We start from the raw sequence: 16667 nt of genomic DNA on the forward strand, positions 1-16667 counted from the left end.
CGCGCAAAAATTGGTCGACAAAAAAATCGTTTCTTTTAGTCAAAATTCATGCCAAAAAAATCTTCTTATTTTTCTTTTGGTAGTTCAATTCATATATTTAAAGAAAAAAATGTTCGTTTATTCTTTTGGTTTGCCAAATCCGAACTGGCGTGCCTTCCTCTTAAACCCTTCCGTTTTTAGACCACACGTGCAGGCCTGCAAGACGAGATATTTTTTCGGGAACTTCGATAGTTTGATAGTTTTGAAAATTTCAGCCACCTTCCCTTTTCCTGATGCGGTATAAAACTCCTGTCCCGGAAGCTGCTTGAAATGGTGGAGAGGTTAGGATTCCGCTTATATTTCACCGCCACCTTCTTCGCCGTCGCTGTCACGTCCGGATTACGATTGCCGCCACTTCCAGGCTTCCTGGCGGTCGACAGACGCTCCCCAAACACTTTTTAAACGTTTGTCACGGTCGATTTGGCCACATCCAGCAATTTTGCCAACTTGGCGTGTGAAAACGTCGGATTCTCTTGCTGCGCGAGCAAAATTTTGACACGCTGCTTGGACGTCATTTTGAAAACTGGAGAGCAAACGGTGAAAACTCATGCAACCATTGTATATACACTCAACTTTCAAATGCAGTATTTCAGGTTTCATTTTTAATGCATTTTTAACAGAAATACACCAATTTGAAGTTGACCAATTTTTGCGCGTTTCAGACTTTAAACGAGCAATGTGTGGAAGATTCTCTTGACTATTAGCTTAACTGATTCCAATAACATGATGAACGGATCACCTCAAGTAACATAGAAAACATGTTTTCGAATATAAATAAAACTCATGTTGTATAAAAGTTATATAGAAGTAACAAAAACTTTTTTTGTATTGTAAAAGCTATAACGATGTTTAAAAAAAAAAACAATATTTCTGCATCTAATTTTCTGAAATTACTGGACAGATTATGTTCTATAAATGTCGTACAAATGTTTGATTGCATTCCTTATTGACTTTCATGAATCCTTAATAAAAACATCACAATAAGAAGGTTGTTAAAGAGCCTTTGAAATGATTTATATAACCAGCTGTTTTATCTAGAAAATTATGCATTTTCGTTGGTAGTAATTAAAAACGTGTACGGCAAATGATATTTTATTAATGTTTTACTAATGTAAACATTTGTTTTCAATGTTTTCTGTCATATGTTTGTTGGTTAGCTATAATCAGCGTAGCAGCTGGTAACGTTATACCCGGCTGGTGCATCAAATACCTCGGCATTTTTGGTAATTGTAGCTGAGTCGGTGGAGGAAGCAGAACGCTAAAAGAATCCGTAATTGACGAGTTGAAATCATCCGTATGACGAAGCGGAGGTTGCTGAGCTTCCGAAGTTGTTTCCTCAACCTGAGTAGGAATTTCAACCAAGATTGGCGATTGTATTTTCTCCGAATTGAATGTGTTGGGTGCTGGTTGGATCATGTTGTGTTCAGGTAGGATGTTTTTAGTATTCGCGATGGGCATAGGTATGGAAAAAGTGTTGAGATAAGAAAATTGAGTACGATTCGATATTAGGGTGCAACTGCTTTTGTAACCAATGATTTCAATTGCCAGTTTCTTGCGAATAAAAGCTTCTATCAAAATAACGATTCCAGGTAGGGGAAGGATGCATCTACCTGTTGGTATAGTTTGTTTGTTAGGGCGTTTATTCGCAAGAAATCGGCGATGGAAGTTATTGTTTACAAAAGCAGTCATACTCAACTTACCACGATTAACTGTTTTTGAGGAGATGTTAAGCTGTACGTCTTTACTTCAAATTTCGCTTTCTTTTTTGAAGACCGTCTGCGAGTTCCTAGTTGTAGCTGAACAGCATCTTTGAAATTCGTTATTGGATACCACGTTTTCTGCTTCACGATAGCTTCCGGCTCGACCGACAACTTCACAGTTTGTTCTGATTTTTCCACGTAACCACATTTGGAGCACTATTCGCATCCGTTGAAAGGGAAATAAAATTGATTGGTGGCCACAGAACATGGCCATCTTTTACCCATCTTGACGGGACAATTGTGATAATAGGTTGAGATTTTTTTCTGTTTTCCTTGTGTGGACGACAGAAAAGGTCATTTTTGTTATTTTGTAAAACAACACGAGCAAATAAGCTACACTTTACTGCCAACCGTGAACTCTTCAAGCAAACTAATGAAATTGTTCATTTATGATTTTGTACTGTCTGATTCGAATGTTCTTAAAAGGTTATAATGATGCCGTAAATACCACACCATAACTACTTATAGGTGTTTTCTATTGTAAGTTGTATTGAAGTATTACATATGTTTATTTCACACCCTTAATACTTCATGCTGACATGTTCCTATTCCTATCCATGTTCCTATACATGTTCCTGTGGATTTTGTATTTCAATTCGGTGTTGTCCAAGCCAAATGTTTCTTCAATGGCATCAGAACTTCATACTCATACAGTATTTCAAGTGCAACATTTCAAATAGACGCTACTGCTTTTGTTAACACTGGTTTCGAACGTCTATTTGTCGTTACTTCTCACGCAAACGCCCAACTAACACCACCAACAGATATATGAAAATTTCCCCTACAAGATCGAGGTGTTAGTTTGCGTGGGTGAGTTACGAGTTACGAAAAATCGATATGCGAAGTCATTGTTTACAAGCAGTTGTGTCGGATTGAAAAGTATTGCTTGAAGGATGTCGGAACAGCCATTCACATTGCCGGCTAAACGATTTTTAATACTTTTCAGGAATCCAACGTATTCATAATTTTTTTTTAACATAAAATGGAGGGATGTTTACACTTTAATGCCGTATGATTATGCAGTAGAGAGCGGGATTTATTTAAGTGTTTTCACGCTCTACAATGTACCGTTCTGATTAATGTAAAATTGTATCGCACTAAGCAATTCCAAGGAAGGTGAACAATTAATTGGATTAGTAATTGTTTCAGTTTCTGCTTCGGTCAAAGAAATAGTAGACGTTTGAACATTCAAAGTGTTTTTTATGTTACTTCATACGCGAAGTTAACGATTTTCAGAGTTGGTTGGAAATGCTAACATGAAGCTTTAGTGTGATGATTTATTAGCTAGAGAATGATCTTTAGAAGAGGGTAGGTGGATAGTTCCGTTAGAGTACGGCAGTATGAAAATTGAATAGAAGTTGAAAATGAGCGTCTATCTTGTAAAAACTGTCGCTTTAATGGCCCTTCGCTCATTTTCAACTTCTATTCAATTTTCATACTGCCGTACTCTAACGGAACTATCCACCTACCCTCTTCTAAAGATCATTCTCTAGCTAATAAATCATCACACTAAAGCTTCATGTTAGCATTTCCAACCAACTCTGAGACGTTTGAAGTTTTCTCGCCTTGTCCCAGTATGTGGGTGTCCCAAAAAATGTAAAAGAGTTTTAATTAATCTTCAATTTAATGCGTAACATGATTAACGAAACGATGAGGAGCTTTTGAGTGGGTTGAGTTATTTTCTTTTAATTCCGTTATAATTATTGAGCTATTCACATGATTTACTGAGGAATTGATACAGATATTTTGATAATTTGAAGCTGACGAAGTTTGGTTTCAATAGAATAGGATCGAATTTCTTAGTATACGTTCGAAGGCTTTGAATAGTTAATTGAGTTATTTCCCTTTAAATCCGATATAATTAATTATATTTGACAGATACGCGTATTTCGTCCACTTCCTCAGTTCCAAGAACTCAAGCACCGCTCAGTGTACTACTTGAATATTTGGAACTGAGGAAGTCTACAAGTAGTGGACGAAATACGCCTATCTGTCAAATATAATTAATTATATCGGATTTAAAAGGAAATAACTCAATTAGCTATTCAAAGCCTTCGAACGTATACTAAGAAATTCGATCCTATTCTATTGAAACCAACCTTCGTCAGCTTCAAATTATCAAAATATCTGTATCAATTCCTCAGTAAATCATGTGAATAGCTCAATAATGAACGGTAAAACAATAATATATTGTCTTCGACAAGTTTGTCTTCAAATTGCTCATCTGTTGGCTTGTCCAAGTTTTTTCCACTTTTATTAATTGGGAGCTTTCTATACCCACCTACGCATGAATTTGTATGTAGCATAGCAAGCACAATAATGGTCTTTGCTTAGGAAATTCGAGAAAATGTGCATCAGAAAGTTCAATTAAAAGTGATAAATGATGGAATTTATGGCTCATATCTTTTTAATACTGTGTTGTACGGTTATCATAATCTTCTTCTTCTTCGCATTTCAAGCTTATTGCATATCGCTATTAGCTTATTGCGTGCTCTCAACTTAGTGTTCTTGATGCACTTCCACAGTTATTAATTAAGAGCTTTCGATGCCTGTACCATTTTTACATTGATATGATTGTGTGGCAAGTCCAATCATACTTCTATGCCCAGGGAAGTCGAGAAATTTTCCAACCGGAAAAATTCCTAGACCGGACCGGGAATCGAACCCAGCCACCTCCAGCATGGTGGGGCATGAAGTAGTTCGCCTCCTCGTGGTGTGCCCTGGAAACGCTAATTATCGAACCCAAGGGAGAGATATTGCGGCTAAACGAACTACCGCAGAGTAGGGACGCTGGAACCCCATCCAGCTCGTCCCAGGAGGTTGAGAAGCCCTGCACAAACCCTCGTTGTGCAATGGCAGGAGTGACGCCGGGTTCTTAGAGTGCTTAGCACAAGCAGCTGGTAAACGGTCACATCTGTCCTAAGCTACCCTGTTGGACAGTTGGCTGGCTATCACGTCTGCTCTAGAACTCGGGCGAACAACGAACAGCGAACAACAAGAGGAAGGCCCTGCACAGCTGCTCACTGTGCAGTAGCGAGTGTCACGTCGGACACAACACCTAGTGATGCGCCATAGCGCAACCGGCCCCCTCCCATGACGTAATGCTTTTGGGCGGTTCCGGGGAGGGCAAGGGCCTAGAGCACAGGGTAAGGTTTAGTGGGTCGGGAGAGCTATTTCTCCCATCCCCACACCCTGAGTTATCTTCTCAGGAGTCTGGGAGCAGATTCCCCCCTGTATAAAAAAAACCTCCAGCATGGTCTTGCTTTGTAGCTGCGCCTTTACTGACTGAGCTAAGGGAGGCCCCAAGTGCACTCAAAATGCTGTGTTTCAATCAATTTAAGTTATGATTTTCGGTATGATATGATTCGCGGTAGTGGATCATTCAGGGAATATTTTTTTTTAATCTTTATTTGAGAGATTTTCAGCCAAAGGCTAGTTCATCTCTTATTCAGGGTAATGGAACTCGTGGTAAAATAGTATAATTAAGATAATATAATTATTATAATTAATCTAAAAAGGCAATTTCATAGTTTTTTTTTAAGCACTCGAAAGAACACCAAATAAGGCGATATTTGCTTTTGTAACAATTCGTGAGTTTTTGAAAGACATGTGCAGTATATAATATGAAAGACTGTCGTGTTTGGGGTATGATCAATATTTTCAATCGACAGTTTATTTTTTTTTTTTTAATTTCATGACGCCATGCGTCGTTTTTGCTTCCGTCGATCTTCTTTTTATAATGTTTCATATTGAGCGTTATTTCCAGATGAATCACAAAGATAATTTCTAAAATATTGTAAAATTCAGCAGGCCCACTTTAGTTTTGGAAGCAAAACAAGACATTTCACGATGAATTTCGAAGTGCATCTAAGATTCGGGCATTAATGACAAGATAAAAACATATTTAATTATTTAAATGTAATTATCACGTAGAAGAAAGCTCTTAACGATCCAGAAATTTAAGAACTTATTATCACTAATTTCTGATCAGTTGAAAAAAAAAATAATCAAAAAAACAGATTTTTTGTTTTTCTGTTTAAAATATTGAGGGTATGATTTTTTCAGCTATAACCAACATACATTCAGTTTCATAAATGTGTTTCTGACAGATTTTTAAACCTTTAATAAGTATTAAATGGAGATAGTTGAAGCTCGTTAGTTTTAACGATGTAGCTAATAATGTTTAGAGAACTTATCCAGTGGTGCTATAGATGTTTTGAAATATCCTAAATTTGTTTTATATGACGCAATCCCTTGCGCTTTTTTGGTTGTGTAGATGTAAGTATTTAAGTTATTCCTTTTGGAAATAATACCTACCGTTTGTCTTGAAGATGTATTTTCAACTTTTGCATAACAACCCGTGTTGCTTGGGACTGTTAGTGATACAATCAAGGCGTGGAATATTTGAAAGTGCATTCTCCGCGGCATCATTCAATTTGTTTCCAAAATAGGAGCCAGCATCACTTTACATTTGTTCCAAATTTTCACACAAAATCCCAGACGACGACAAAAGATAAACAAACAAATTGAGTTTGTCTAGCAACGATGGTAACTATCTAACGCTAAATATTTCTTAAGTATTTTTAAGTATTTCTAGGTATCTTACATATCAGTATGAACTTTCAATGTACAACGCGAGAAATACAAACTTTAGAGTGAGATGCCCCTAGTTGCTTACAAGTTTCTCCGTGGCAAAATTTCTGGTTTGTTCCGATCTTATATTTAAAATAAAAACTTCCCATCCGTGCTCCGTTGTCAAGAATTCAAATCATCACCTCCTCCTAGCCATAAGGGAGGCTTCAAGTTTCAACCGGCATGCAGTCTGTCGACATCCGAAGACAGCACCACTCCACAAGCATTCCTAACGTGTCGCATGTATATCACAGAAACGTATCTCACTTAATCTAGCATATTCATGGAGTTTACATACACGTACCTGGAATGTACTATAATAGGACAAACTTACCCCAACCGATGATGGAGTACTTCCAAAAACGTAAATAATCGCCGGAGAACGTCTGCACCACCAGCATGTAGAGATAGAGACCTGCAAAGAGTAGGACACGGAAGTTAGAGAACCGTCGACGTATAGTAGGCTTCCTTTCTTCTCCGGTAGGAACGGAATCTAGGTCGCACACAAAACGGCACGATGATAAACCTAAGGAAGGAAACGTCGTTCCGATTTGCACGAATACAAAATGATAACAATCTTGTTTCACGTCCCATTCTCGAAGATAAACTGCCTTCTCAACATGGTGCGTATTAATTAGTCTACTGTAAATTAATTACTGTTTTCGTAAAGCGGAAGGTGTGTCCTATAAACTCCGGGTTTCACGTGTTTGCCAGGAATGTGCCTACTCGTAAATATTGGTAAACCCATTTGTAATTCATGAGATCACCATCAAGGTTATTGGATTACACCATCGGGATTTTCAATAATGCCCGAACCGGAGCAGTGAAACACTCTAACTCACAATGTGGGCCATTACCATATGCATCCCTAATGAGAGCGGCGAACTGGTGCAATTTTCGATCGATTAAATGTCCATTGCATACGAAATGGTTTGCTATATATATAGCCATCTCTGCTAGATTAATATTTAATGGCTCAATTGCCGTGACCGCGAGTCGTTACGGATTAAATTGCTGTAATTTAATCTCATTCAAATCAGATTGATTTTGAACTTGTTGAACTTGTCGAACTTTTTCAATTAATATCTGAAAGCTTCTAAGAACCGGGAACCGTTTTACCAATAAATCCAAATAACATCTAGACACACATCGAATCAACCTACCCTCCACCAGCATCCAGAAGAAGTTTGTCGTGCTGAAGTAGTGGAATAACGTCACTAGAAATATGCAATCCACCAGTCCTTGCTTGGCGACCAGCTGCAAATGCAAACATGCAAATAAACAAAGGAAAGAAAGAAAAGAAAGAAGAAAGCGTAACGCGACCAGCTGTCATTCGCAACGTTTACAAACATAATTGCGCCAACTAAACACCTGTTGAGAGAGTATAATGATCCAAAAGCTGGATGACATGATGTACGTTACGAAGAGGTTGACATGAATCGTGTTCCTGAGGCATCTTAATTCCCTGGAAATATAGTGGACGGAGAAGGGGAATGGAAATTTATGCAACTGACTGACGGTTGGAGAGCCTGGTAAAATTTGAGCATACTTAAAGTAAACCAGCACGGTAACGGCACAGAACAGCGCCAACAGACTGATGGTATATCCGACAAAGTAGATGATTATCGGAAGTTCGATGAACGATTCGAGCGTTTGATCCGATGCCGCTGGTTCCAGGTGTTTGCAGGCATCGTAATTGGCGAATATGTTCCAGGTTCCATCGATGTTGCAGTACCGGGTGGCGTTTTCTGAAATCGGATAAAAATAACAATACAGGTTTTTTTAATATCTTAATAACCACAGTGAAATAATGATTGCTACGCTCTGAAACGCTAAAAGTGAATAGATACATATATCAGTTTCCCCCTGCAGAGACCGTAGTAGGTGGTGCGGTGAAATTCAATCTCGTTTCGAACGCTCGAGCAAACTGAAGGAGATCTCAGCAGGTGGTGGCAGTGGAGGTTATTGCGATGTCATTACAGCGCCTACTGTGACCCGCTGGCAGACGCCAATCCAAAGTGCGGTTATTCATAAAGATATCTAAGCCTCGTTTATTTATTTTTTTCGATTTCGTTCAGTAGCCCTGCTGTTCCATGTAGCATTTGGCATCTAAATTAGCGTCGTTATCAGTTTAAGGATACCACCGGAACCGTCATTAGAAGTTAATCAATGGAGGACATAAGACTGGAACATTTTCAACGACGAAAAATGCATGGCAAGCAGTAGCTTCGAGTGGGATAATAAGTTATTATTAATAACCCCCGATGTATTACGTGGCAACCTCTCTCTCCACTCCTCGGGATTTTTATTATTAACGGTCGAAATTACTAAAACATTCTATCAAAATCAAAAATAAACATGTTAAATTGTCACTTTTTATACCATAAGCGTAGCAAATTATCGACTAACTAATTCGATATCATTATTAGCAGGCAGCTATTAGCGGGCAGTAAAACGAACCGATCTGTTCATGAGTGCGAAAACTAATGACATATATTTCTTATCTATCTACATACAGCCTACTGTGACCGAATGATAGGTGTAGCTTCAATCATGGGTTGCTTGTACTTCTTCACTCCTCCTCAAGCTGTATCGATTGAAGTCCCATCTCCTTCCGGCAGGTCTCTAGCTTCACTCTCGCCAGCGGCTTGGTCAAGGACGCCATCATGGACGCGGCCATCATGGACTCGGTAGGGCAGTATACAACCTGGATTACGTTGTTTCTTACCAAGTTTCGGATGAAGTTGAACCACGTGTCGATGTGCTTGGTTCTACGACTTCCTCCGTCAGCTAGCAGCATTGCTATGCAGCTCTGATTATTTTGGCGGACAACGATCGGCCGGCAGCATTCTCACCAACATCCTTCATTAGCTTCTGCAACCAGAACAACTCCCGGCACGCCTCGGCTAGGGCAACGTATTCCGCCTCGGTAGACGAAAGGGTTACACACTGTTGCTTCCGAGCAGCCCAGGAAATCGGTCCGCCCAGATGGAAAACAAAGCCCGAGTTTGATTTGTCAGCATCCACGTTTACTTGCAGTTGGCCAGGTCCACCGAGCTCCAGCTTCAAATCCGCAGTCGACATCAGGTACCGCAGATTCCGCTTGGCTTCGGTCCAGTCAGCCTGGCTAGGGTTGCTTACCTTGCGCCCCAGAATGGACGCACTGATGGCAATATCGGGCTGCATGTTTACCGCAGCATACAGCAAAGCACCCACTAAGCACTGGAAATCGTTGGTTTCTCCTCCTTTTGCTGTTGCTTCGGGTAACCTGGGTCCATTGGTATACGGGATGGTGTGGCGTCTGCTTGTAAAAATCTTGCAGCGATTCTACGGATATACGAGGCTTGATCTAGCAGGAATCACCCATCCTGTCCTCGCTTAATACGAATACCAAGGTAGTTGCTGACATCTCTGAGGGTGGTTTTCTTGAAGTGCTTCTTCAGTGTCGCTTCGATAGACCCCTCTGTCTTTTTTATTCCACGATTGCTACTGTCAAATCGACCAATCAGAAACTGGCTCGGATTTGACAGCAAATTGGCTTCCGTCCCAGCTGAAAGCGAATCGCAAAGCAAAGCAAGCAATCGCACAGACTGGTAAAACGTTTGCTTGCCCCGTACCGTGCGCGCGTTTGTTTTCGTCACATGCTGGGAAAGAACCGGTCAGTAATCCCAAAAGCGGACAAAGTTAAATCGGTCTGGTGGCTTAATCGGCGAACGACAGTGGCAGGCAGAAAAAGCAGCACTTATTTCGCACGAGCAGAGCCATATTGGGGCAACCTGATTGAGGTGCAGTACATGCACGACAACGATCAAAATCGGATCGGACCACTGGACTAGTTCGATCTATCGGAACATACGGAGCGAACACGGGCGGAGCAGAGAGGAACCATTGTTTAGAGAATTCGCGTGATAGGCACGTCCAAAGACACGAATCGCATTGCCAGTGTGCAGGCTTAACGAGCAACTTGATTTCCGACAGAAGCTAGCAACCAGAGAGGCCTTCGGAAGAAATAAGTCACCATTGCTCTGGAGGATATGAACCTGGTCCTAACCCCGATGGGCCACAGGGCCTTTCTTTTGATCTCTTCTGATTCTCTAGCGCGGACGGTTTGCACAGGCCGAAGCTCGAGTGCCCGCGTGTGCGAGCAGAACGATGGCTTACGGCCGCGAGTGGGACATTCATCTTGGAGTACGAAGAACACGTTCGCACCATGGATAAGGAGAACCCTACACGAGACTCCCAGAGCGAACTCGGATGGTGACGAGCCGACCGACTCGATCATTCGGTGGAAACGCGGGTAACGGATTGAAGCGTCGACTAACATGCGGCAGCAAAGCGAGTGCCATCGTGTACGACCGGAACGGAGCATCGTGCACTTGCTAACTGAACGGAAGTGACGTGTGACGCAAGGAGGGACGGCAGAGGCAACAAGCGAGTTTGCTACGAGGACCTACAATACACGGTCGAGGCGAAGAACCGTACGCACGATGTCCAAGCGGGAATTCGGCGATAGCGTTCCAGCTAAAACACGGCAGTTATCTGGTCGAGCCGGGGCATCGAAGTCGATAGAGCCACATAGAGAACAACCCGCACTGATGAGCAGCGGCAATGTTACCCTCGGCCGCTTCAGCAGTAGACGGATGGGCCCATCGTGAGTAGAGCTTATCACACACGTAACGTTAAGAGTAAAAGGACGTAGCAGAGTTAGAAAAGATGAACAGATAAGGAAGTAGTAGGCAGGCATGGAAAATCATTTGCATTCATTTCGTGCATTCATTTACATTCATTTGCCTCTAACTTTTTTCTTGAACAGCATTCCGCAAAATGATGTAAAGAGTTTTTGTAGGTTTTGTTATTAGCTACAACTTTTGTAAACAAGTAAAATTCGTATCTCTTATGCATGACGAACCAGATCGAACAGAAGCCACTACTATTTTTCAGTGAATGTATTTTACATTCACTGAAAAACAGTAACAAGTTCTGCCCGCTCTAGTTCGTGATGCATAAGAGATAAAGATTTGAGTTATGACCAAAAGTTGTAGCTAATGAAAAAACTTACAAAAGCTCTATATCTCATTTTGCGGAATGCTGTTGATGAAAAAAGTAAGAGGCAAATGAATGTAAATGAATGTATGAAATGAATGCAAATGATTTTCCATGCCTGGTAGTAGGAGGTAATGAAGATGGAAGAGGGGAATGTGGGGTCAAGCGATGGTGTGAATAAATAAGTAAAAATGAAATCCAACACTGAACAATCGTTAAGCTAGTAGTACATATCTAAATTCTATCTTTCTACAGTTACGAGAAAATGGGTCCAAGTCTTGGACACAGTTGCAGAACAGTTGATTTTATGAACATTTGCTAAAGACATCAAGTTTATATATCTAAGCTCTAAAGAGATATAATTGATTTTATTTTAAGACTACCTTAATATTGGTTTTTTGAGATAATGTGTGCTTTTTTCAAATGTGATCAATTCACGTTGTATCAGAAAGATAAACACAGGAAAGTAAACATGTTTTATTCATACGGCCCATTACAAGCTTTCATCGCACATCTATGTTAAAAGCAATAATCTGGCTAATTGAAGGCTGATCAAATTCTTTGTCAAATTATAACTGAAAAATCTAAAGTATTTTTGTTGCCATTCGATGATATTAGAAAATGAAACTCAATCAATTGGTTCAATTTGTATGGATATATTTCATTTCTCCACGAAAATCATAAACTCGCTCTTTTCGTATGACCCGTTATTTGACATCCACACATTGTGAAACAAAAAGTTGGTTTTCCATAGAGAAATACCGTTGATTACGGTGTGTGGTGACATCTACTATTTGCAAGTGGGTACGTGGAACCAAGGTTATCTGTCATCTTGCCGGGGACTTGATTTTATATGACTTTCACGATAAATTTTAAACAAAACATTTCGAGCTGAAAACTAAAATTTTCAGATACACCCTAATTCAGTTCGGAAAATTACTCTAAAATGAGAGCGTTAAGAGATAGATGAAATGTGTTTGAAAAAAGTTGATTGAAATTAATTCTGAACAAATTAGCTGAAGATCATATGTCTTTATTTTCAAAAATATAATGTTATGAATATCAATTAATTTGTTTGTGCAACTGTCCACTAATGGCGGTAAGCTCCAACTCGGATTAACTTTTAATACCGTCCCTGTTTGTATGATCTGAAAAATGTTTGCTCAGAATTATGTTGATTAACTCTGATGTCGACATCAAACCAGCCGGACATTCTTGATCGGGATTTAATCCGAGGATAATACCGGTTGGAGCTTACCACCATAAGTGTGCAATGAGCTGGATTACCGAAGTGCATGCTTGGCATACACAGTTTTGGTCACGAACTGCTCATTTGCTAATAACTTTGCACATAGTTGATGATTCACTTTAAGTCTATAGAAAGAATATTCATGAAAATCTATGAAGAAAGAGCTGTCGCACGGCATGTTTTTGAGTAAAAACGCAATTGCCCCCTAATACAGGTTCCCCCGGGGGTATCCCGTGATTCCGAGAGCTGTCAATGTGGTCACTGATTCATTAGAAAGTTTAATGAATGCCTATTCATGAAAAACCATGAAGAATGAGCTGTCGCACGGCATGTTTTGGTGTAAAAATGCAATTGTCCTCTGCTCCAGGTTCCCCCGGGGGCATACCGGAGGTCCCGAGAGCGGCCAATGTGGTCACTAATCCATTTAAAGTCTATCAAAAGCCTATTCATGAAAAAACTTGCAGAAAAAGCTGTCGCACGGCATGTATTGGTGTATAAACGCAATTGACCCCTGCTACAGGTTCCCCCGGGGGTATCCCGTGATTCCAAGAGCGGTCAATGCGGTCAATGATTCAATTGAAGTTTATGGAAAGCCTATTCTTGAAAAACCATGAAGAATGAGCTGTCGCACGGCATGTTTTGGTGTAAAAATGCAATTGTCCCCTGCTCCAGGTTCCCCGGGGGCATACTGGATGTTCCGAGAGTGACCAATGTGGTCAATGATGCATTTGAAGATTATCAAAAGTCTATTGACGAGAAACCATGAAGAAAGAGCTGTCGCACGGCATGTTTTGAGTGATTAAATTATCTGCCTGCATTCAGAACCCTTCACCAGAACCGATTCCAGAGAAATGGCCTTATCTCGGTTAATTATAGGCCGATTTTAGTTCTTGGCATATGATTCGCTTAAAAAATGGTTCTTCTTTCGTTGCATTTACTAAAAATATATATATTTAACCAGCATCATATATAAAATTTCACCAAAAATTTAGCAAGTTAGACAAGCCTTCCGGAAACCCAGAATATCTCCGGTATCCGGTGACCAGGATTATTTTCGTGACTTCACCGTAAAACAATATTAGTTTTTCAGTCAAATGCTCTTAGAAAATTTAAAATCGGATCATATTTGACGAAGTTACAACACTCCAAAGTTGACCAAAAATTTGCTTATCCTAGTTATTTTGAGTAACCCCTGTAAGTGACGTCACTAATTGCGTTTACGTTGATTTTTTGGTTCACTAATACCAGTGGCGTCGCGTCCACATTTGCAACCTGTGCACGACAAAAGTGTTAATAATTAAAAACAAATGCGTTTAGATTTTTATAGATTTTATGGCAACATTATAGCTGTACTTCTTCACTCCAGACCACAAGTGACCATGAATACACTATTTTATAGTTGAGAGCCTCGAACAAATTGCTGTTCAAGTCGATTTACAACATCCATCGATCTTTCTGTGCTGCATCTATATTCGACCAAACAGTCAGCCCAACATTTACACCAAACACGCTGAGTCCGTACAACAGCTCCTTGGTATGGCGAACCCTCACGATACAACCATAGTTGTGGGCGATTACAAACTGCCAAATCTAGCTTGGGACTTGAGATTTCTGCCTCTCAATGCTTCATCAGAACGGGAACTCGCTGTAGTGGAGTCCATACTATCTTCTGGATTGAAGCAAATCAACGATCTGGTGAACACGAATGGTAAGCTTCTTGACCTGGTTCTCGTCAGTGACTCCGATTTCATCGAGCTGTTTGAACCACCCTTTGCAATTATGAAAGTTGATTGTCACCACAAGCTGTTGGTTCTAAAAGTTGACTCCCGCTCGAGAGATCATCCGTACCCAGCAGCCTGCAGTGAGTATAATTTTGCACAGTGTGATTTCGATGTTGTTAATGTTGCCGCCTTGGATTGGGTACAAATACTTGACCAACCCACCATTGATGCCGCCGTCTCCGTATTCTACGACAACATCTACACGCAAACCAAAAATCTATTACAATGAATGTTAGTTCCAGTTCCTATCATCCTCTGTTCATGAACATCGCAGCGAATGTTAGAAGTTGACTTTGCAGGCGATGTAATGGTTTTTTGCCTTTTTTATTTTGTGTTCTGTCTGTGCTTTCACCTGCACAAGCAAGCATTTGCCTTGATTTTTATGTATAACATGGTAGAACGACGCACACCCTTGCCTCGAATCTCTCCACCAGAAAAAGCATACGAAGTCGAGTGTGAGAGGAAATGAGCGCTTCTTGTTTGCTTTTAGGCTATCCTTATTCAGAAGCATGGAGCGAGGCATGGAGAGAGCAGTGGAGAAAGCACAGGTCTGATAATCGCAACGTTCGTTGTTCGAGTCCAGTCGGCAACCTTTTTCCTATTTTTTTTCGACATAATTAATTTACCTCACTAATACACTCTACATTTTTCGGTCTCCAATTTTCTTGCATTGGACCGCAGCTTGGTATATCGCATCCTCGGTTCATGCGGTCTCCACTTACATCCTCTGGTGATGAATCCCACATAATTGTAAGCGAATCTTACATCCACCGGTTGGGTGTATAAAGTAATCCAAGATACTCTTCCGGTGACTTGTTTGCAATTCCAACAACCTTGGTGGAATCCTCAATTGCGTAATCTGCGTAACCGTCTGAGTAAAGCTCGAAAACGTTACTAAAAACGAAAAGCTAGTAGAAGCAGAGTATAATAGTTTGCAGGAAGCTCGCTTTCGTGAGTACATTGACAACCTCCAGAGGGGTTTCAAGGAAAATCCATAGTCGTTCTGGTCTTTTATCAACTCTCGGAAAAGATCAGCTGGTATTCCCGTGGACGTCACCTACGGTAGTAGAAGCTCCACCACCGACACCTCTTCTGCTGACCTTTTCGCTGACTTTTTCGAAGTGTTTTTCAAACTCCTCCACCGCAGCAATACATTGATCAGCTACCAAGATACGACATTCACCTGCAGCAACTCATCTTCAGTCAAGACGCTATTCTCAAAGGCCTTTGCTCAGTCGATCCATTGAAAGGTCCAGGCCCGGACCGTATTCCACCGTCTTTCGTCAAGAACTGTGCAGCATCGTTGGCCACTCCCGTTATGTCTATTTTCAGTCCGGTCCGGTAACATGCACAAAGTGGAAAATTACCGACCTATCTCGATCCTGAACTGCTTGCCAAAGTTCTCGAAAGTCTTCTGCATGAGAAGTTGTATCCAGCTGTTCAACCTATAATCACAGAGTTTCAGCATGGATTCATGAAAAAGCGGTCTACTAGATGACTTACACGAACACTCTTATAGGTAGCATCGAGAAGCGTCAGCAAGTGGACTCCGTTTACATCGACTTCTCTAAGGCTTTTGACAAAGTCCCTCACGACCTAGACATTATGAAGCTAAACCGCCTTGGTTTTCCACCGTGGATCGTTTGTTGGTTGAAATCATACTTATCATCCACGAAGGCTTTCGTTAAGGTACGTGATTCCAGATCCGAGGTATTCCATATACCATCGGGGGTTCCACAAGGGAGTCACCTTGGACCTCTCATTTTCGTTCTGTTTATTAACGGCGTGTGTGATATGCTAAGTTCCTGTAAGTTGCTATATGCGGATGATCTTAAGCTGTACCGTGTGATCAAATCGATCGTAGATTGTTGCGCACTACAAGCTGATATAGAGCGATTGTCATCCTGGTGTCAGATGAATGGAATGCAAGCCAATGCTGCCTAATGCAAAGTGATTACCCTTACCCGCTCTCACTCTCCGATCATTTTTGATTACTCTATGAATCAATCGCCGCTGGAACGGGTTAATGCCATTAAGGATCTTGGGCTCATCTTGGACAGCAAACTACGGTTAAGGCCAACTCCATGCTAGGATGTTTGCGCCGCAATACTGCTCAATTCGACGACGTGTACGCCCTGATAGCGCTGTAGTGCTCTATGGTCC

At 40.9% G+C, this 16667-nt stretch overlaps 1 protein-coding gene across 1 annotated transcript in view; it reads right to left on the bottom strand.

Moving 5' to 3' along the window:
- LOC135710565 (diuretic hormone receptor-like) overlaps positions 1-16667 on the bottom strand; it is an 85677-nt gene that overhangs the window by 48549 nt on the left and 20461 nt on the right. The window contains exons 2-5 of the mRNA XM_065233180.1: positions 7981-8179; positions 7782-7896; positions 7595-7688; positions 6766-6846 (exon numbers count right to left, since the gene is read on the bottom strand). Coding sequence (XP_065089252.1) covers positions 6766-6846; positions 7595-7688; positions 7782-7896; positions 7981-8179 — 489 coding nt within the window. The remainder of the gene's footprint in view (positions 1-6765; positions 6847-7594; positions 7689-7781; positions 7897-7980; positions 8180-16667) is intronic.

Source organism: Ochlerotatus camptorhynchus, unplaced genomic scaffold (assembly GCF_037179485.1).
Source record: "Ochlerotatus camptorhynchus isolate MF236.1 unplaced genomic scaffold, CSIRO-AGI_Acam_v1.1 ptg000391l, whole genome shotgun sequence".
Classification (NCBI taxonomy): Eukaryota; Metazoa; Arthropoda; class Insecta; order Diptera; family Culicidae; genus Ochlerotatus; species Ochlerotatus camptorhynchus.